A 22864-nucleotide genomic window follows, 5' to 3' on the forward strand; every position below is an offset into this window, starting at 1 on the left:
ATTACAGCCCTGCTGAGAATGTCCGTCTGGGGAAGTTTTAAGATTATGTTTGTTGCTTTCCCCTTCAGAAGTGTTGGCCATCCATTTTAATTCTTGAATGGAATGTGACTGGTGTTGGTGAGGCTGCTGTTCCTCTTGTCCATCTCTGGTGGTCCTTGAGAGAGTGATGACGAGCCACTTTCTTCAGCCACAGCAGTCCATGTGGTATAGGTACTCCCAAGCTTTTAGAGAGGAAGTGTCAAGATTTTTGACCCAGTGAAATGAAGCATGTGTGACTGGGAGAGGTTCTTGCAGGTGGTGAGCTTCATGTATGTCTGCTGCCCCAGTTCTTGGTTATAAGCGTTATCAATCGCAACAGGCAAACCGTCCTTCATGCTGCAGCTGTACAAAACCCTGGTGCTGGCACACTGAGTATTGCGTACAGTTCTGGTCACTGCACTATAGTTGTGGAAGCTTTAGAAAAGGGTTCAGAGGAGATTTACTAGGATTTTGCCTGATATGGAGGGAAGGCCCTATGAGGAAAGGCTGAGACACTTCAGGCTGTTTTTGTTTGAGAGAAGCAGGTTGAGAAGTGACTTACTTGAGACGTATTAGTTACTCAGAGGGTTAGATAGGGAGGACAGTGAGAGCCTTTTTCCTCAAATGGTGATGGCTAGCACGAGGGAATATCACTTTAAATTGAGGAGTGATTGATATAGGACAGATGTCAGAGGTCTCTTTACTCAGATTAGTAGGTCCATGGAACACCCTGCCTGCAACAGTAGTAGTCTCGCCAAATTTAAGAGCATTTAAATGGTCTTTGGAATAACATATGGATGAAAATGGAAGTGTAGGATAGATGGGCTTCAGATTGGTTCCACAGGTCGGACAACTTCAAGGGCTGAAGGGCCTGTACTGTGCTAGAATGTTCTACGTTCATCTCTGTCGAGATCTGCAAACTCAACAAAAACCCACAGTGTTTCTACTCACTGCTGTTCAGTTATGAACCGAAGTTTTGAACCACTTTCCTTATGCGATGTAGGCTTTGAGATTTCCGTACAGTGGAAACAATGATAAGACTACACTGTGACTTCTGAATTGTAAATTTAACTCTAGGTCAAAACATTATTTCTCTTCAGTTGTGGAACCTTCTTTCCAGTGTACCTCAGTGAGAAGATGGAAGTGTCTCCTGGCACGCAGTGTTTGGGCGGCTCGGTGGTTAGCACTGCTACCTCTCAGCACCAGGGACCCAGGTTCAATTCCAGCCTCGGGCAACTGTCCGTGTGGAGTTTGCACATTCTCCCCATGTCTGCGTGGGTTTCCTCCCACAATCCAAAGATTTGCAGGTTAGGGTGGATTGGCCATGCTAAATTGCTATAGTGTTTCGGGATGTGTAGGGTAGGTGGTCAGGGGTAGATTTAGAGTAATGGAGGGGAATGGGTCTGGGTGGGTTACTCCTTCAGCGGGTCAGTGTAGACTTGTTGGGCCGGATGACCTGTTTCCACACTCTAGGGATTCTATGATGGGCATTGCTCGTAATTCATTACAACTTAGCGACAAATAATGTTACAAAATGTTTATACAGTAAAGGTCTGTCTATCTGCTCCTTAACTCCTTCCAGGGGGCAAGCCACTGAACTGACCAAATGATCCTAACAGTATGAATTGCAAAACAACTCCATTTTATGTAGCACCTGATGATCTCACAAGGTAATTGGTTGGAGTGTTTCTTGATCAGCTGCAGTCTGTGTGGTGTAGGTACACAGTGCTATGTGACAGGAAGTGCTGGATTTTGACTGAGCAACTGAGAAGAAATGGCAGGATAGTTCCAGATCGGGATCGTGAGGGCATGGATGGGAACTTGCAGGTGGTGGTGTTCCATTGTATCTGCTGCCCTTGCCCTTCTAAATGGCAGTGGCCACATGTTTGGTTAATTTTTTCAAAAGAGCTGTATCTGCAGTGCATCTTGTAGGTGATACCCAGTGCTGTGTTTATACAGGTAAAAGGAGTGAATGTTTAAGCTGGCGTAAGTCGTATCATTCCAATAGGCTACTTTTTTTTTCCTGGATATTGTCAAGCTTCTCGATTGTTGGAGCTGCTCCCATCCAAACAAATAGTGTATTCCATCACATTCCCGACCTGTGACTTGTAGATGGTGGGTAAAGTCACAGGTCACTGTAAACTTGCTGCACTGTAACGTGGTGTATGTGAAATCATAAGCGCTCCGAAAGCTTGTGATTTTAAACAAACCTGTTGGACTAATAACCTGGTGTAATGTGACTTTGTCCTCCCCAGTCCAGCACTGGCACCTCCACATTGTAGACGGACAAGCAATGGGGAGTACAGTTAATTGTTGCAGAATTCCAAGCCGCTGACTTGCTTGTGCAGCCACACTATTTATTGTACCTGATCCAATTCCGTTTCTGATCAGCAGTGAGCTGCAGAACATTGGTGGGGGATTCAGCAATGCTAATGCTATTGACTGCTATGTTTTAAATTCTTTACTAAAGTTTGTTAATACAACTTGTTTTGTTTCAGTGGCTGTCTGGGTGTGACTATGGGAAGGAAGGTGTTATATTTACAGTTCAGGTTCTGTTGAAGTTAAAGCATTGAACCTTTCTCTGAAATGCTGAATGATGTATTGCCTCTGTCCAACTTCTTAAAAGTTTGCTCGCTCTCATGTGTGCACGCTCTCTCTCTCGCTCTCTCTCTCGCTCTCGTGTGCACTTTCTCTCTTGTTGAAATTGTTACTGCAAGAACATTGCTGTTATCTTACAATTAAATTCCCTCCCTGAGTTGTTAAACTTTCTAACTAATCCAAGCAGATCAGATAACCATGAGGTAGTGATAACTTTAAAGACATTAGATAATGGCTTGCTATTTTCAACTTCCATTAAGGAATTTCCCAGCCAGAGATCGTGACATAACCACTCTAGTGGTTATAAATGTGGCACATGTTATGAATGTTAATAGATATTGTGGTAATTAGATTTGACAAAGAATATTTTAGTACTCTGATGGAAGGTTAATCAATGGTATAACAACTGACTCATATATAACATGAAGATAGCATGTTGTCAGGTGAACCAATCCCAGTTGCCATACCTCATTGGGGTAAGTGCTGGAAGTCAAACCCTGCTATTCTTGGAATTATCACAAAAGCTAAAGATGTTATCAGAATTACTCAATCTCCCAGATTCTCCTATCTCTCAAGACCCAGTTTAATAGCATGGACTGGGTTTTCGTACCTAGCAAGAACTTATATTTGTTACAAATGAAAGATTTTCGCTGCAGATAAACAGGTAGAAACTATTGACATATAACAAGGCGAGAGTTTTAACTGGTACAGTTATAAAACTTCCCCTACATGTACACAAACAAACACTACCAAAAATATTAGTGTTATGCATGAAGGAGAACTAGCAAGGCAGTTCAATGGTCACTATCTATACAGTTTGCAGAACTGATTCTATTGGCTTGTCAGGACTTGCTGCTCCTTGATCCCTCCTCATTAGCTACCTTCACTTGCTTTCAGGAGGCACAGAGTGGTGGATTCACAGCTTATAAAGTCTCTGACTTATTGTTTTGAAGCAGCAGCTGGTCAGGGAAAATAAGCTGCCTTTTTTCAGGCTTTAATTTCTTTAGAAGTGAAACACAGGTACCCCTTCCCTTTCCAGCAGTCCTAGGGCTTCTGGCTGTTTCTTTCACACCCATATACTGTTCAGCCACCTGGGAGCCAACCTCCATTTTTGACAGGTAAAGGGCCTTTGTCATCAACAATTGGTCACCTTTCCACAGACCAATCAGTTATTTGTTGCCAGTCAAACAAATATGTATACGCCCCTTGGCTCTAGCTCATCTGCAGTAACCTGCCCCCACTGCTTAACCAAGCAACGGTGTGAATAGAACTTACAATAAGTGTTGGCACAGAAACTGAAATTGCTGGAAAAGCTCCGCAGGTTTGGCAGCATCTGTGGACAGAAAGATCAGAGTTAACATTTCAGGTCAACTGACCCTTCCTCTCGAAACGTTAACACTGATTCTCTCCATACATGCTGTCAGACCTGCTGAGCTTTTCCAGCAATTTGTGTTTTTGTTTCTGATTTACAGCATTTGCAGTTCTTTTGGTTTTTAATAAGATTTAGCAACTTGCTTGTAAAAATTACAGCATCAATTCCACAGTACTTGTTTTTTTTTTAATTCAAACAGTTTTTCCCATTTCAGTCCATAATCAAAAATACAGAAAAATAAAAAAAAAATAGCCTTTACACAGTGAACAATTTTTGACAATTTACGTGATCTACTGCCTTTGTTGTCGAAATCCCTTGTTTCGGAAGGGCTAAAAAGTGACAGTTCTGATTCGCATTTGCATTTTTGGGCAAAGATTTCATCAAACTAGAGTCAAACAGTGAAAATAAAGCTAGTTGTCACAGTCAAATTAAACATTGATTTTTGTGAGATATGTTTTATTTCTTTCAAAGCATGAAGTCAATATAATTAGTTGATCCAGGTGTGGATATGATAGATGCTAAATAAATGCTCTGGCAATACTTAATGTGACTGCTTGAGCTCAAAGTCAACCGTCAGCTTCACAGATCTACATTGCTCTGTCCAAAGCCAGCGTTCCCAGGGTGACCTTGAAAATGTGTTTGAAAAGTTTGGGGCCTCCCACTTGTGTAAATCCAATCTTGCAGGTCATGCCCTATCTTCTTCTACAAGCAGGGAAACTAGTGTGTTGAAACATGACTGTTCTACCTCAACATAGGCATGTTGCCTGCTTGAACATTTAGATGGATGTTGCTTGTGTGAATCCCCTTGTAATAATTGTTGCCATGAGTGCAGCTTTGATTATCATGAGTGTTTAGCCCAAGTGTCTTTTCTTGCACTTTGGTCAGAATTACTGTAGCCCAATTTCTGATCACTGGGCAGAAAACTGATGATAAACTGATGATAAACTCCTGGTATTGGATGTGGGGAATGTCCAACAGAACGGCTGCTAGAGGCACACCATTGCTATGATTTTAAGAATGTTGACAGTAAAACACACTCTCCTGTCAAAAGCTGCTGATCCACTCAGAGCCTGACAGGTCACCTGTAGTACCAATGGGAATTAGAGTAGTGGCTTTTGGTGGGAATGTAGCCAACAGAGGCATGTGATTAATGTATTACTCACACCGATTTGTGTAAGCGTGCACACACACACACCGCGCGCCCCCCCCCACCAAAGATAAGGATGAGCTGGGGTTTGCAGGAAGGGCTAGGAGATAACAAGGGTTTCTCTCTCTCTCTCTCCCGCCCACCCTCCAATGCTAGGACCCTGGTGATTAATCCTTTCCCCCACAGAAGCCACTGGCATAACTCAGGCTTCACTGGAGAGCCTTCTGTGGGCTTAGGAATGACATTAGAGTCCCATTTCGCCTCAGAGGCACCATTTAAATTGGGGTGTATCCTGGGATAATGGGTATCAGTTGGCTTATTAATGAGAAAATTCAGTTTACTCATATTCATTTGAGTGCTAATTTTTATATTGCTTTTTTACCTCTGTCCAGACAGTGCATTTTTGCCACCTTAAGGAGGCACTGGAAGTAGATTGGAGCAGCGAAAAGGCAAAATCGTGTCTGAAACGCACCCCAAGTGATTATTTTCTTCTGCAAGGTAACAGAGCAACGCGTTGTGCACGTGCCCACGGTGTGGCTATTCGTTGGTTTTATATCAGAAGTGCTTTGAGTTTAGGATAATTTATGGAGAAAGTGAGCACTGCATATGCTGGACATCAGAGTCGAAAAGCACAGCAGGTCAGGCAGCATCCCAGGAGCAGGAGACTCGATGTTTCAAGCATATGCTCTTCATCAGGAATACTGTACACTACCCTGTACCCTCTCTATGTCTCTCATTGTGACTCCTGGCAATCCCTCTCTAACCTGCTCCAACTGTGATTTATCTTTATTTTTGTTCATTTTGGAGCTGCTGACAACCATGGATTAGCCATACTTGTTGCCCCAGTTATTCATTTTTGTTTAAGCAACTTGAGTGACTTGCTTGCCTGCTTCAAAGATCATGAATCAATTGCCCAATGTGGGTTAAATTCAGTGTAGGATGCATTGGTCTCCACTGACCCACTGCTTGGAGTTTTTATGCAACACTCTGGGGTGGGGCAGCATTAGGATCGGCTGTGACCTCCTTTGCAGTCCGTTCACCCACTCAGACTTAGACAATCTTGAATCTCGTGGTAATAAAGACATTGACAGTATCCAGTTTTTGCAGAACCTTGCATCAGAAAGAGTCAATGAGTTAGAAATAAGGGGTGGACAAAAATATACATTGTACACGTTCGACACTTAATTTTAAAACTAAGATGATCGTCCAGTTCCCTTAACTGTTTCATACTATCCGGAAAAGAAGTTGAGAATAAATCAAGCATAAAGCTCATTCTGCAGTTGCTGCTGGTTGATATTGAAGACTTATGGCATTATTTGCAAGGCTGTAGATGCTACATGATTGTAATATACTTTTAATTGGGAAAGCAGCCAAACTAATATCATTGAAAGTATATTTATCTGTCTATTACATTTTCTCAATCTTTCACTCTCTCTCCATCTTGCCTGTTCTCTTTCCAAATGTTTTCCCCACCCATGGCTTCTGGAATGAGCAGAAAGACACAACTACTGTTAAAATAACTGAGGGATGTCAGGTCATTAAAATGGATGCTGTCACCTTATTTCTCAGAGAGAGTGTTTTGCATCACTTAAATGTAAGACTTGAAATAGAGCAAGAGCAGCATTTTTTTCCTCTTTGCCACAAAAAGTCAAGGTATGACTGCCATTGGTAGTTGAAACAGAGATTACTTTGGCAATGAATATTTACCAGGTTATGTAGTAGGCAGTGGGCAGCGGGGTGGCACAGCGCCAGAGACCCGGGTTCAGTTCCCACCTCAGGCGACTGACTGTGTGGGGTTTGCACATTCTCCCCGTTTCTGCGTGGGTTTCCTCTGGGTGCTCCGATTTCCTCCCACAGTCCAAAGATGTGCAGGCCAGGTGAATTGGCCATGCTAAATTGCCCTTTGTGTTAGGTGCAGGGGTAAACGTAGGGGAATGGGTCTGGGTGGGTGCGCTTCGGTGGGTCGGTGTGGACTTGTTGGGCTGAAGGGCCTGTTTCCACACTAAACAATCTAATCTAATCTAATCAAAGTACTTTAGAGGTGGGAAGAGAGATTTAAGGATGATGTCTTATCTTTGTGAGGAAGACTCATCATCACAGACTTGGGACAAAGTGACCATTTTTCATGTTTGATGCTGGTACAGTGCTCCACTGAGGATCTGTGGCAGCTGGGAACACCACTTACACTGCAAGTTGTGAAACCTCCACTATTTAATGACCGTGTGAGAGCTTTGCAGGAATATGTAAGGGACCTGATGAACTTTCATTGATACCACTGCTGGAGTTATGCCTCATTTGAAATGGAAGCCAGGCAGAATGAGCTCCATTTGCTGCAGAAGCACTCAGTGCTGCATCACATCAGGATGAGTCTGGAGTTGTACAGTCACTATTGCATTGTATGGCTATCACCAAGAGATAGAAGGGTGAGAAAATCAATTAAGTCCATTGTGTCCAACCAGAGGTGCTGGTTGAGACCCGCAGTAGGGCATTTATGGATTTTTAACATACAAATTAGCAAGATTTCTCTGCATTGATGAGAGGCAAATGCTGGAATATGTGGTTGCTCAGACCTCATTACTGATGGCTCACAACTTTTCCCTTACAATCAAAAATATCCTCTTTTAGTGCTTGTCTCATAATATGTCAAATATGTGGCAGCTCTGGACTTGACATGTCCCTGAAACTAATTGAATTGTTTTTTGGAATAAATAGTTTCTCAACCTCTGACCAAGTTGTTCAGGCATTGTACAGGGGAGTTGCTCATGTAGTGGTGACACCCAGCATCTGCGCTATTCGTACAGCAGGGGGTGGGGGAAAAAAACATGCTACAACCAAGCCAACACCAATGACAGAGTTAACTTACGGCATCATTTATGGTTCCAAGATCATGGACTAAAAAATAAGACCTTTGGATTGAAAAGCACTCCTCACTTCCCTGGGGCATTTCTAAAGCAATCTCAGCTGAGGAAGTCATTTTGTAATGTCAGCAGTTTTCCCAGAAGATTATTACCTGGCAAATACTTGTTGACAGACTTTGTGTTTGTTTGTGTGTGTTATATCTATACTGGTCTCCAGCTACGTTTTTGTATGGAATGGGCGACAATCTGAACAGGCTAAGTCTAAGCACTCCAGATAAGGCTGACATAGGTAGATCCTTGATAAGAAAGGGAGAGAAGGTGGATAGACATGAGTTTGGAGTTGAGACCAGAATCCAATCAACCATGACCTTGTTGAATATCAGAGCAACTCAAGGGACTGAATGATTTGCTCTTCCTAATTCAAATATCTGCATACTTATCTGGGGGGGCAGAAACAAAGTCAAATTTGTGTAATTAAGCAGCCTCCTCACTTTGGCCTGCACAAATCTTTAAAATTAAATTGTATATTCGGAATGCAAAGAGAGGTTAAGATTTTTTTTAGCAGAAGGTTGAGGCAAAAAATGCTTTGTTACAGGAAGTGGTTCAAGTCGAGACAAGCCAGTGGGTCTTTAAGGGAAAATTAGCTCAATTTCATCGAAGCACGAAAGGCCACAAAGATATGGAGTGAGAATATCATTACTTGTATATTACTTTCACAAAGAGCCAGCACAGATTTAATGGGACAAATGGCCATATTCTACGATGCTCACCACCACCTTCTCAAGGGGAACCAGGGAGGGGGTCAACAAATGCTGGGCAGCCAGTGACCCCCATAGCGAATTTTTTTAAAAATAAGTTACTATATGCACCTTTTCTGCATCTGTCTTTCCCTACTTTTCTCTTGTCGAGTAATTGTGCCAGAAGTTTGTCCTTTTTGTTTTTAAGCACTATTTTGTTCAAAATGCAAAAATGCCTTAATTTTCAATTGGCTCTTTAAGAATCCACCATAAATAAACTGAGGCCCAATTTCCTGCTGCAACATTTTGTATTTCCTTTGTCCATGGTGCTTGGTTACTCAGCTGCTTCGAGGCTGCAGACAGTGTTCCCACTATCCCACCTGCTTCAGCATAACATCGTTGCTTCCTCTTGTACAAATACTTCGAAACCCTTCCAAGGCAACTCACCAAAGCACCACCTGTGCTAAAAATAAAAGGTCACTGAAGTTCTACCAAAACAGCATTTAACAAGACATCAGGTGCTTTTCTTCTTTTGTTGAGCTTGTACAGCTGCCTTCCTTGTTTTGACATTGGTGCAATGGTTGGTGCACATTGCCCTTTGCCCTTTGCTTGGGTGTATGCCTTTAATAAGTCTCACTGATTTGCGAAGAAACAGATTGCTTACTCCACCATGCACATAATAATCTATGTGACTCTGTGAACCACTTGTGAAATTGTGTTTTCTCTCGTCATCTAAGAATCATAGTAAGAGCATGAGAGAAGTGCAGGAGTAGATCATTTGACCCCCCTATTAAGGGCCATATGCATTAAGGCCATGGCTGATCTGATTGTGGCCTTTACTTTCCTGCCTGTCCCCTATAACCTTCAACTCCCTTGTTGAGTAAAATAAGATCAGTCTAATTCAGTTTTGAAAATAATCAATGACTGCTTTTACCAATTTCTGGGGAAGAGAATTCTGAAAATTACCAAACTAACAGGAGAAATTCTTCATCTCTTATCTTAAATGGGAGATCCCTTATTTTGAAACTGGCGCCTCATCCTAGATGCTCCTCAAGGGGCAACATCCCCATAGCATCTATTGTACCACTCCCTCTGTTTGAGCAGTAATTGAGAGGAAAATTTAATCTTAATTCAAATTGCAAGTGATTTTCAATATCAAGTATATTGATCTGAAATACTGCAAGTACCAACATTGCACAGAGTGCTCAGTCATCCATCAGGATTTTAATATTTTCAAAGTGGTCTTATTGCCAGTATCCTGACTGAATAAAGAGACTGAACAATGGTTCAGGCACACCAGGCTGTCACAAGGGTACTTGCCGAGGCATGTGAGGCGGGTAACCAGCCAGGACTGAGGAGATGGTAAGAGTACAAAAGACCAGATGGACAGATTATTGAAAGAGACTGTGTGTCATGATGTGGACAGAAGCAAAAGTAATGGCTTTGAGCCAAGCCACATGGGCAAGACTTCTATAGATAGCCTCCTCTCTCTTCTGTACATTTGTGACAGACGCTCCTTCACAAACTGCATAAAAACTGTAAGCACGAGGGCATGTTACAAGGACAACTTTAAATAGTTTGTTTAGAAAGGAAGGCATCAACAATGTAGGTTATGTTTCTAGATTGTAATTTTAAGAAAGTGGTTATTGTAATACCTTTCTCCAATTGCAGCACCAGAGTAGCATTGAGCCATGAAACCTAGAAGGTTGCAAGTTTGACTCTTGACTTATGCTGAGTTTGCAGGTATTTATTCAGGTCAGCAAATTGGTCCTGGATTAATTACCCTTGACTAGAAAATGCATGGCAAATAATGACCGAAGCAGGGTTTGTTTTGGTGCCTTTTCTAATCGATTAGCCTACTGACCCCTGCTGTCTCGGGTCGCAAGAAATATGAGCAGGTTACTAAAAACTGGTATGACTCTGCCTCAGGACAGAGGATTGTTTTAAATCCTGCATGATGTGAAAGATTCCATGTAAGTATGTGAGGGATTGCAGGGCTGTTCTTCCTAGTATTTTGGTCACTGTCGATTCATTAAATGATATCACTGAAAATAGATTTCTGATCATTTCCTTCATTGCTGCATGTAGAAACCTGTACAGGAATTGGCTCCTATGATGCTGATTGGGGAACATTGAAAACGTGACATGGAATCATTGATTAGATTCGTGATTGACTGTGGGGTATCAAGGGTTTGGGGATAATGTGGGGATATAGAACTGAAGTAGAGGATCAGCCATTGGATGATGCAGCAGGTTTTAAGGGCCAAATGGCCAACTCCAGCTTGTACTGTTTATGTTCCGTACTAGCGCAGTTCTTATTATTGAGGCACACGCCGCTATCGCCAGGTGGTTGAAGTGTCAGGGGTCAATGACCAGTGAGGAACTGTACCCTCATGAGGAATTGTTTTTGTGAAATAGTAACAAAGTGCTGGGGAAGTTTAGCAGGTCTGGCAGCATCTGGGGAGAGTGAATCAATTTCCATTAACGTTTCTACCTTTGGCCGGCTACAGTGTTCCAGTGAAGCTCGGTGCAAGTTGGAGGAACAAAAGCTTTGAAATAACTGCACAGGGGCTGGGATCCCGTCACCAAGTCACCCTTTATTTACACCCGCAGAGTACATGGACTCTGACCAGCTAGCTCAGAGCTGGTCCCTAGAGTGAGGACACTCTGGCAGTCCTGTTTATATCTATCAGCCAAAGCTCCCTGATTTCGACCCAGGTTAACAGCCTCAATCAGGGATCTCATAGTCAACAAGATCCTCCTGGCTAGCCTTGTTCCAATCGCTACAACCTTTCTTTTCTCTAAGGTGCTTACCTAAAACTCAGGGTTGGATTTCACTCCTTCAGAGTAGGATCTCGGTGTTCCATTATCCACTCTCACCACCCCCACCCGAACCCTCATCTGGCTGTGTCTTGTTGGCTTCACTCTGAGTGGATCCATTTCCTCCTTTTTACAGCCAACATTTACATCTATTGTACATCTCTATCCCTCCTTTATGCTGTTATTACTGTGTTTGTCTTTTGCTTTGGGCACCCTCGCAATCTGTTCCACTTATTACCCCTTTCCCTCTGTCTACAAACAGTATTTTCCAACTCCTTTCCGTCCTGAAGAAGTCAGCCTTGACTTGAAAGGTTAACTGTCTTTCTGTCATCGCACTTGCTGAGTTTTTCCAGCACTTAGTTTTGATTTCAGATTTCCAGCTTCCACAGTGTTTTGCTTGTCGTATTGTCTTTGTGTTTTGCCTGAAAACAAAGAGTAAATGATGTTGGTGTTTTGGAGGAGCAGGGACCAGTGCAGCGGAATGTATTCAGGCTAGTCTCTAGTCAAGCAGAAGATATTCAGAAGCCCCAAACTACCTGAGCTTTATTGTGATGGCCAATGTAAACTCTGGCCAAGGGGTGAAGTTGCTTTGCTAACTTGTTGTTTGTTGTGAACATGTGAAGCACTGGTGATAGCTGTGTTGATAACATCAGCACTATTATTAACAGTACTGAGTGAATAATAATGAAGTGCACTGCTGTGTGGAAGCTGCCGTGTGGAAAAAGCCGTGGGTGTTACAGCTAACAGCTTCAAGGTTGACGTGCACAGCCAGCGAGCAGCCTGCAGGAAACCAGTCTAGGGTAGGTGATGTAATTAGGAAGCTGATGAGGCAGAGAAATTGTGATTGGCATCTAAAGAGAGCTCTCTGGCACATGCCATTGTTCCATGATGTTGTTGTGTAACCCTTTGAGTGCCAAATGCCTGTATACATTGCGTCAGTAGAAAAGAGCAGAAGGGAATGTTGTGATTCTAGAGCATGTGTCTACTGCTGCCTCCTGATTTCACCCACAGGACAGGGAATTGGGTGAAATGCAAGTTATCCTGCATTGGATTCCCCAGCTGCAGCATCAGGAGAAACGCAAAGGAATTTTAGTCCTCTCTAGCTTCCATTCAAACCTTCTCTTAATGTTGCATCGCAGGCACCAAATAACACCTTGCACTTTTTAAACAGCGCTTTTAATCCAAGCTGTTTCAGAAATGTATAGGAAATAGGCAGCATATAGTCCATTCAGCATACCCTTGCATGGGGAAGGAATCAGCAGCATAAATTGTAACTTCTGCCTGGATTTATTACAAGATTTAATGTTGGAAGCAGTCTGACACAGCAGCAGCAACGTGTTTTAAAAGCGCTAAACTAATTGCATTGCAGATACTAAACCATGCTATTTAAGTGGTGCCAAAAAGCTTTTTATGAGCACTAAATTTAAAAAATGCTTGTCTTGCATTCTTTGGTTATATGCTAGAATTGCAAGAACATTTGTCATTTCAAGAGCGGAATGGAATCTACTAAAATTCATTTTCATCTTGCAAACAGACAAATAAGAAGCAGGAGTAGCCTGTTCGGCCCCTTTATCCCATTCTGTTGCTTTAACAAGGTCATGACTGAACTAACCTCCTTTTCTTACCAAAAATCATGCGTTCCTAGGAAAATGTAAGTAGCCTCCTACTGGTCCCCTGTATTTGAGCAATCTTCAAGTCATTTTATTCTTTCAAAGCAGTAAAACCCTGATTTAAATCCGAACTGTTATGATACATAAGGAGGCCATTCAGTCCATTGTGTCTGCAATGACACTGAACCAAATGGAGAAAGTGAGGACTGCAGATGCTAGAGCGATCAGAGTCCAAAAGTGTGGTATTGGAAAAGCAGAGTGTGTTTCAGAGAACATCTCCAGGAGGCGCACCAAACATCCCCACTGCCCTGTGGCCAAACACTTCAACTCCCCCTCTCACTCTGCCAAGGGCATGTGGGTCCTGGGCCATCTCCACCGCCAAATCCTAGTCACTCGATGACTGGAAGAAGAACACCTCATCGTCTGCCTTGGGACCCTCCGACCACATAGAATCAGTGTCGATTTCACCAGTTTCCTCATTCTCCTCATGACTTTGAAAATTTCTACCCTGGCCCTATTGAAGAAGAACATTCCTAACTTCAATCCTTTCTCATCCCTGCAAGTATTTAGGGATGGGAGAGGAGACTCCACTACAAACCTGCCTACCAGTTGCGGGCAAACCATTAGCCGTAACTTTGTTCCCTATCACTTGACCAATTTTGAATGTACATTTCTGCCCTCCCTTTTTTTTCCCATTGTGTTCTTTACAATGGCTACACAAGTGTGTATTTTCTTCAAATAATTAAAGAAATTGCGTCAACAGACATTGTTTATATGTATATTTTGAGTTTCTGTATATACGTGTGTTAAGGCCTTGAGCATGCACAATAGGGAAACCAGGTTCCTTCAATTCCAATATCCATTGCACTAATTGAAGCACTAAAATTCTGAGAGCGAGAGAGAAGGCTACTGCTGCTGCAAGGCTATTAACCCTGGCTGGAGAGCAAGGAACTGGTGGTTGTATTTGCAGGATAAAATGGTCGGTAGTGATTTATGGACCTTCAGAATTCTCTACCACAAAGAACAGCTGATACTTGGTCATTGAGATTATTCAAGGCTGAGATAGAATTGGCAATTCTAACAATTGAATCATGTTGCTCCTGGTAAGTGTGGAAAGCTGCATGTTCAGCCTTGGCTCGGTTCAGCTGTAGTGATGGCATGTGTGCTTCAGTTGGGTTTTTTTTGTATGCGTTTGGCTAGAGAGATGTATTTAGTGTACGCTCTGGAAATCTGTGGGGTTTGGATAGTGCAGCTTTGAAGAAGTGAGGGGTCACTGCATCCAATCACGAAGGAAAATTGGATTAGTCATGATCTAATTAAATGATGGAACAGGCTCGCAGGGCTGAATGGCCTGTTGTTCCTATGATTTGTTGTGAGGGTTGTAAGTCTGTAGGTGAACCACCTTTCAAAAGTTTGGAACAATTTATCACTAGAGATTTTATTCTGACTTGAATAAAATCCCCCCCCCCCCCCCCCCCCCCCCCCCCCCCCCCACCCACCCACAACACTGTCTGACTCCGGGGGCAGTTAAATCTCCCTATGATTTAACGAGATCTTAAAGTAATCTGCTTTGATGAATGAAAGTATAAAAGTAATCTCTTGTCATCTATCACGTGCAGTTCTGTGTACAAACAACACGTGATGCGTTTCGACTCTGACCCCTTTTTTAGGGCACTCAGACTGTGATTGAAATAACACTGAAGATTCTCGTGTTGGTTGGATTTGGTGCATTGTTGTCAAATTATAGATTTAAATCCCAGTCTGAGACGACACGTGAATGCACAGGCATGAGGAACCTTTCTTGAAAGCAGCTGAGTTAGTCCCATGAAAGCCCACGTTGTCAACAATCCTGAAACATAATACTATCTGTGCAGGCAATGGACAAATTCCTAATTTTTGCAGCTATGTTGACAGAGGGAAAATCATTGGGAAGTTGTCTGCTATAGCAGAGGTATACAAATAGTTCATCACCCATTTCCTAAAAAAGTGAGCATCAAATTATCTCATCAATAAAGTTGAATATGATATTCATTCCAATATTGATATGTTTTGCTCGGAGTAATGAGGAGGTCACCTGATCCTCGGAAATGGATCTGGACGTGGGATAGAGGCGCAGAAGGGTTTCCAGGTACAAATTTTCATCACCAAAAATAGCAAACCCATATTTTTATAAGTCCATATTTTGGAAAAAAACAAATAAAAACACTGGAGTTCATTCAAAGCAGAGTTGAAGAACAGAAATGTTTTGTTAAACTCTCTCTCTCTAAAATATATATATATAGGACCCAGATTATCTGAAGGACACAGGCAAGGAGTATTTGGTTTGGTTAATCGAATGCGGGATAATATAGTTAGACATAGGCACCTTGTGATCTTGTTTGGATATCCGAAATTCAGTTAATCAAATGCCAGATAATCGAGGTTCCTCTGTAGATTCTTTTGAAGGTGGTTTTTGGCAACGTTAAACAATACTAGTCTCCATATTGTAAAGTGCGGCAAAACCTAATACCAGAACTGAGGTTATATATGCAAGAAATTACTCAACAGGTTCAAGCATTGTTTCTCTCCACCTGGTAAAGGGAAGATGAAAAAATGACCTTATAGAGTTCTTTTAGATTCCTGAAAAGGTTTGTTTGGATAATATGCAGAAGATATTTGTAGAGTAGACAGGGAGCATAATTAAGACATATTCAATAATAAGTCAAATGTAGAATTCAGCAAAAACTTTGTTGCCAGAAAAGTGGTTAGAACATGAAGCTTGTGAACACAACAGGTTACATTTACAAATCACCTTTTCTGGTGCTGAACAAGATTATCAATAAATAACTCGAGACTGGAGAGGACAGGAGACTGAAAAGCTTAATCAGAGTCAGCTATTTACACTAATTGTAGTGGTGTTTTCATGTTTAATCATTAGGGTTTCCAGGAATGAGGGAATAGAGCATGGGGTTGAGCTAGAAAATCATCACATGAGAAAGCAGAGTTGGCTTAAGGAGGCATAAGCCCTTCTCCATCAATTTGTCTTAATCGAAGCACCTTTGCTTTAATCAATTATTTTACTGCCCCATATAACTATCAGTCACTAGATGTAGCTGTTAGTTCTGTAGTTTAGTGCAACTTCAAAGTTAGCTGCACTCTTCAATTGTTTAATTAACACTTCATGGGAGCAGCCTCCTATCCCCTCCCCTAACCCTTATTAACTATATAATAAACTTGCCAAAGCTATTTCCATGTTGGGTTTCCGTTGCAGGCGACTGCATTGTGTCTGCAAAGCCACTGGAAACATCAAAGTATATTTCTAATCCCCAGAAGCACCTTTTTTTCTCCATTTACTCTCTTCAGTGGGTAATCTTGGCAAATCCAGTTACTGCTAGCTGCGCAAAATTCAAATAGAGCAAGCAGATTAAGTGGAAAAAAAATCTTAGGGCTTGGGCTCAGGAAAGCAAAATTGCCAGTTAAAAATCTAATTGAATCAATCTAAGGTTTGAACTCATGGGTTCTCTAACTTGTTACTAATGTTGATAGGGAATGGTTTTGAGTGCCAGTGATTGGAAAGGGATGAGTAGCAAGTTGTAGTCTCCAAATACAAGTAAAGCAGCTTTTGCTTAGGATGGCAGGTAAGAGGATGAAAAGAAAACTTGGGCGGCACACTGCCTCATAGCGCCATGGACCTGGGTTCGATTCCAGCCTCGGGTGACTCTTGTCTGTGTGGAGTTTGCACTTTCTACTTGTCTGTATGGGTTTTCTCCCACAGTCCAGGGATATGTAGGTTAGGTGGATTGGCCATGCTAAATTACCCTGTAACATCCAGGGATGTGTAGGTTAGGTGGACTGACCATGCTATAAATTACCCTGTAACATCCAGGGATATGTAGGTTAGGTGAATTAGCCGTGTGGTAAGTGTGGTGGTGGGGACGGGTGGTTGGATGGGATACTGTTCAGACTCAATGGGCCAAATGGTCTGCTTCCACGCTGTAATGATTTTTAGTGACTTAAAAAAAGCAAAGAATTAAAAGTTTGAGGGATGTTAACAGGGCCTTAAAACGCACTGCATCTGTGTAAGGAATTAAAGTAGTGAGAAATTTTTGCACATTTCACAAGTTTTCAAAGTGTCTGACAGCCAACCTTTAGGATTGAGCCACTGTCACAATATAGGAAACATAGAGATCAAGTTGAATTCAGCAAGTCAGGCAGTGTCTGAGGAACAGGACAATCGACGTTTCAAGCATAAGCCCTTCACAAGGATTCCTGATGAAGGGCTTGTGCCCAAAATGTTGATTGTCCTGCTCCGTGGATGCTGCCTGACCTGCTGCGCTTTTCCAGCGCCACACGCGCTCTCCCGACTCTGACCTACAGCACTCACTTTCTTCTAATTTGAATTCAGCCAAAATCTAATGAACAGCTGATATTTTTGGAGATATTGTTCAGAGGTTGATATTGGCTCTAGATTGCTGGGGAGAGCTTCCAGGCTGTTCAGATAGGATGGTATGTGGCCACCAGGAAGGGTAGTTGATTTAATGTCTTACCCAACAAAACCCTCTGCCAGTGCAGCAATTTCTCCGCATTGCACGAGGAGTGTCCATCTAGATTTTGTGCTCTGAAGTGGGACTTGCTGACTGAGTGTGTGACCTACTGACAGCTCCAGATTACTTATAGTGTGGAAACAGGCCCTTCGGCCCAACAAGTCCACACCGACCGGCTGAAGCGCAGCCATCCAGATCCATTCCCCTAACTCTACAGGCAATTTTGGCATGGCCAATTCACTTAACCCGCACATTTTTAGACTGTGGGAGGAAACCAGAGGAAACCCACGCAGACGCAGTCAGTCGCCTGAGGCAGGAATTGAACCCAGGTCTCTGGCGCTGTGAGGCAGCAATGCTAACCACTGTCACCGTGCCACTCATGCTTGGAATGCTAATAAATTTCCTAATGAGCAACTCCCAATGATCATATTGGGACATAACCAGTGGCTATGCTTGGACAGAGCACTGTACCATTTACCATCCAGTTGTTAAAAGCAATTAGCAATTTCTTTTAGATAGGAGTTTCAGTTGGGAAGGAACTACTTTTATAAATGGACTGAGCAGATGCATCGTTGTGAATTTGAAATGACTAAATCCTGACTACAGCTTTTTAAAAAAAAAACTTTCAATATGTGCGACACCTAAACCCACACATCTTGTATCTGTGACTGATCTTGATTGGCTGATCTGCATCGTAGTCGTGTCTTGAAACCGCAGACATTGAGAAAGGAAGAACTTACATCCGAGCAGAGAGGAAAAAACAAGGATGACAAAGCAAGCTTTGGGTTTACAAAAACACACTTGTCCTCCTCACCTTCATCTCATTAACCTTGAAAAGTTCTGTTTTCTTTTACCCAGAGAGTGACACCTAACTTGGAAGGAATTAAAAATAGGATGGTATTTTAATCTGATTACTGATTCAAAATCTTAATGTTTGCCCATGATAACGATGTGGAAGCTGAACTTCACATTGATTGCAAACTCCTTGTTTAGTATTATTTATCTACAAATAGTTTACCTGATAGTGTGGAAACATTTTGAATAGGATAGTGACTGTACTAAATAGGTCTGACTTCCATTCTTTTCCTTTAGTAAAAGAAATTATTCAAGTGAACTCTCAAAGGATCATTTCCTATTTCTGTGTCATACCTTGTCAAAGTTTTGGGAAATCAGCTGTAAAACCAGTTGACAGACTGAGGGGCTTAATTCAAAACCAGTATATGTTGTAGATATAATGCAAATTCACTTGGTTTTTATTTCTTGCAATCCCAGGTATTTAGGAATATTTTGAAAATAGAATGTCTTGGTTAGAATAAATCAACATACAGAGATTACTACATAATCACATCCTGTAATTGGGACATTTTGGATTATTTTGAATTCATTAGTGAAGGTTATTTGTTAATGTTTGGGATTTTATCTGTTTGAAATTTGTTTAGTTGTTCTGTGAAAATCTGCATCCAGTTCACCTGGACTCCATTTCCTATGAACGTATGGGTTCAATAGAGACACTTGCTTATCTAAGACTCTCTCTATCTTTTCCCCCTTCATTTGTCACTGTCTATTTTGAGTGAAGTTATTACCAATATCACCTCATCTCTGCAGTTCTTGTAGCACAGCACAGTGATAATGTCCCTGCCTTTGAACCTCCAGTCCCACCTGCTCCAGAGGTGTGCAGTAATATCTCTGAATATGGAGTGATGCATTATAACATTTCTCTGTGAACACTGAGCTTTCACTTAACTGCAGTCCCATGCACTGCTTCCCCTTTTCATTTCCCAATAACTCTATGATGCAGCTCCTTAGCTTCCTATGCTACCTTCTACAGTTATCCTTCACTCTTTAACTTTCAAAACGCAAATTTGATGTCAACTACATCCCGATTTATCTTATTTTTGTTTGCAATACTTTTTGTGCCACATACTTTATTCCTTTGTTAGTGACAGACTGGCGTCCAGTCTGTGCTCCTGCCCAGATTTTATTTAATTGGCATCTCCGAAGAGGAAAGGAAATCTCTTCGAGTGAATTGGGATTTTGGTCTTTTATGCCATTTTGGACGGGGCAGTACAGGGATTGGACTCCGAAGGAAAAATTACAACATTTTGTATTCAACGTCTGCACAATGATGCAAGTGACCTGGTGGCTGTAACCTGAAGCATTTGTGATCTGTGAGTTGGAAAATAAGGCGCATTCGTAATCCGAGACTAAACAATGGTTTCGGATTCCAATGGTAGCTTGCTGAATTTATTCAAAATTAGAATTTTGTAGTTTTGTAAACCTGATTAAATCAAGAGCTAGCAGAAAGATTTCCAAACACTTCACGTAGCAGAGCTGAGCCACTGTCCCAGCTTCATACTGAAGGGAAATAATCTTTGCAGGTGCCCTCTATGGGTAAGTTTATTTTATCATCGTTTGAGAAGTGCTATAGGAGCCATTCCATCATAGAACTCTCCTGTGAGATCCGAGATAGTGGCAGTCTGAGAGGTTTGCTGTGCTAGGATCTGTGCCACGCCCCAGGCAAGGTGGACCTTTCACTGCCCCACCCTCCTCGCTAACCACCCTGAGGAGAAAATTGATAATATAGAGTTGATGAATATCTAGAGCTTCTAAAACTATGATTTGAAAGCTCTAAGATCAGGATGAGGTTGAATAAAGGAAAAGGGGCAAAAGGAGTAGCGCAGGCAGGGCACTCCTCTACTATGTCGGAGGTGCCCGCAGCTCTTGCTCAAACTCTCGTGGTGGCCCCTTGGTTTCAACAGGGCAGCAACATTTACTCAGAGTTTGCTAAACTCCCAAGAAAAACTCAAGGCAGCGCTGAAGCAGATGTCTACCAGGCTGAAGAAGCATGGGCAGGAGATCCAAACGCTGGGCCACTGAGTGGAAGTGGTCGAGCTGAGGACCGCAGCATCTGAGACCATGGCGGAGGACTCAGGAAGACTGATCTGAATGCTGGAAGGCCAAGTCCTTGGGTCCTTCAAGAGCAAGTGGACAACCTTTAAAAATAAAAGTAGAAGAAAAAACTTATGGCTTGTGGGTCTCCCAGAGCGCAAGCAATACGAGGATCTCGCTCGATTCCTGGAGAAGTGGCCCCTGAAGTACCTCGGGCTGGAGGTTAGAGTCGGGCTGGGTGAGTGTAGAGCGAGCCCACCGGATCGCGCTGTGCAGATCTGGGTCAGATCCACTCCCACGCCCATGCCCAGTTCTAATATGACTCCAGCATTATAAAGAAAAACAGTTAATGATTGAAACAGCAAGAAGAATGGGATAGGATTCACAGGCTTTAACATACAAAGGCTCAAGAATAATGTTCTTTCAAGACTTCTCTGGAGCCATAATTAAAAAGAGAAAAGCATTTGATGAAGTCACGAGGAAATTAAGGGACCAAATCATTCAATATTCCTTGAGGTACCCGGTGGTGTTGCATTACGCTTTTGATTCAGCAGAAAAGGCAAAGGACTTTGTGAACTCAACGAAATAAAGGACTCTAGTCGGGGGAGGGGGGGCTGCCAGGGTGGGGAGGGGAAGGGGCACCGTTACGGACAATGGTACAGTTTTTCTTTACTTTCTTTACCTCTTTTTTTTTCTCTCTCCCTTTTTGTAGTTATCGGTTTTACAAATTCTGTACTGCCTTGGTGTAAAACTGATTTCTCATTTCGATCAGTTGGTTATTATCTGGGAATTATTTTTGCTGTTCTTCTTTTCTAGATTAGGGGGTGGCTATATCTGTGGTTAAGATGTGTGTGGATGGGGGAGGGTGGGTGTCCATTGCTAACTCTCAGGAATGTTCTCCTTGTCTGTGAATTGCTTGGGTCTGGGGCGTGGCCTCAGCTGGAAGGAGCCAGAAGGATTGCGAGGATTGCCTCCTATGGGCCAGGGGGAGGGATCTCTCGCGAATTGGGGTTTATTTGGATGTTTATTTAAGTTGAATGTAATGGTTAGGTTTTTAGTTACAGTAGTTTTTATAGGAGTAGTTTTTAGATTTTATAGAGTTAATATTTTTTTGCTTGCTGCACCTCAGATAAGCTTCCTTCTCTTGGGAAACCATGGGCTACCCTGGACAACCATGGCTAGTGATCTGTTTAGATGGTGCACCTGGAGTGTAAAAGGGAACCATTCCCCCATTTAAAAGAAAAGTCTTTTCAAGCCTTAACAAGGGAAGGGTTGACGTTGCCCTGCTGCAGGAGACTCACTTAACTGATGAGGAATATCTGAAACTACAGCCAGGGATTATGGTAGGCCATTCTTCTCCTTTAGCTCTCAAAGTAGAGAAGTGGCTATACTGGTAAGAAGGAACCTCCCATTCTAGGTAACTGAGCAAATTAAGGACGAACATGGATGGTTCACCATTCTTAAAGCTCTAATACAAGGAGAAGAGTACGGCGTCCTGAGTTTTTAAGTCCCTCCGTGCACCATCTTAAATTTCTAATTGCAGTTGCTAAATTAATGAATCTGGGGTTGCGCTGTAAGATTATGGGAGGGGATTTTAACCGCCTAATGGATCTCTGGGTAGACAGGATGCCAAGTGGCCTGGCTGGTACACCCATGCAAACTAGACAGTTGGTGGACTTGTGTGGGGAGTTGGGATTGGTGGATGTGTACAGGTATCTTCACCCTAATGGAAGAGTCTTTACTTTCAGTTCCAACCTGCATAAGTGCCACATGTGAATTGACATGTTCTTTATGACATCGCTGAAAATGTGTTGCTGGAAAAGCGCAGCAGGTCAGGCAGCACCCAAGGAGCAGGAGAATCGACGTTTCGGGCATGAGCCCTCCTTCAGGAATTCCTGAAGAAGGGCTCACACCCGAAATGTCGATTCCCATGCTCCTTGGATGCTGCCTGACCTCCTGCGCTTTTTCAGCAACACATTTTCAGCTCTGATCTCCAGCATCTGCAGTCCTCACTTTCTCCTTTTATGCCATAGGTCTGTTTTGACAGAATATTGGCTTGCAAACTTGGAAATATAATATCTCGGACCACGCACCAGTGTATTTTAATGTTAAAATCCAGGCTGGCGGAATAAATGTATGGCGCTGGCGCATGGATCCATTCCTGTTAAGGGGTAGCAAATTTCTTGGTACAGCCAGTAATCTTTTGGTACTTTGGGAAACCACAAAGGCATATTTATGAGGCTTGACTATATCATATTCAACAACTAGTAAGAGGCAGAGAGGGGAGCAGCA

The 22864-nt window shown here is 42.5% G+C and overlaps 1 protein-coding gene across 2 annotated transcripts in view; it reads left to right on the forward strand.

Moving 5' to 3' along the window:
• sae1 (SUMO1 activating enzyme subunit 1) overlaps window positions 1-22864 on the forward strand; it is a 110544-nt gene that overhangs the window by 51102 nt on the left and 36578 nt on the right. For both annotated transcript variants that reach the window (XM_060855932.1, XM_060855931.1), the window contains exon 6: window positions 5528-5633. In XM_060855932.1, coding sequence (XP_060711915.1) covers window positions 5528-5633 — 106 coding nt within the window. The remainder of the gene's footprint in view (window positions 1-5527; window positions 5634-22864) is intronic.

The sequence above is a fragment of the Hemiscyllium ocellatum genome, chromosome 47 (assembly GCF_020745735.1).
Source record: "Hemiscyllium ocellatum isolate sHemOce1 chromosome 47, sHemOce1.pat.X.cur, whole genome shotgun sequence".
Classification (NCBI taxonomy): Eukaryota; Metazoa; Chordata; class Chondrichthyes; order Orectolobiformes; family Hemiscylliidae; genus Hemiscyllium; species Hemiscyllium ocellatum.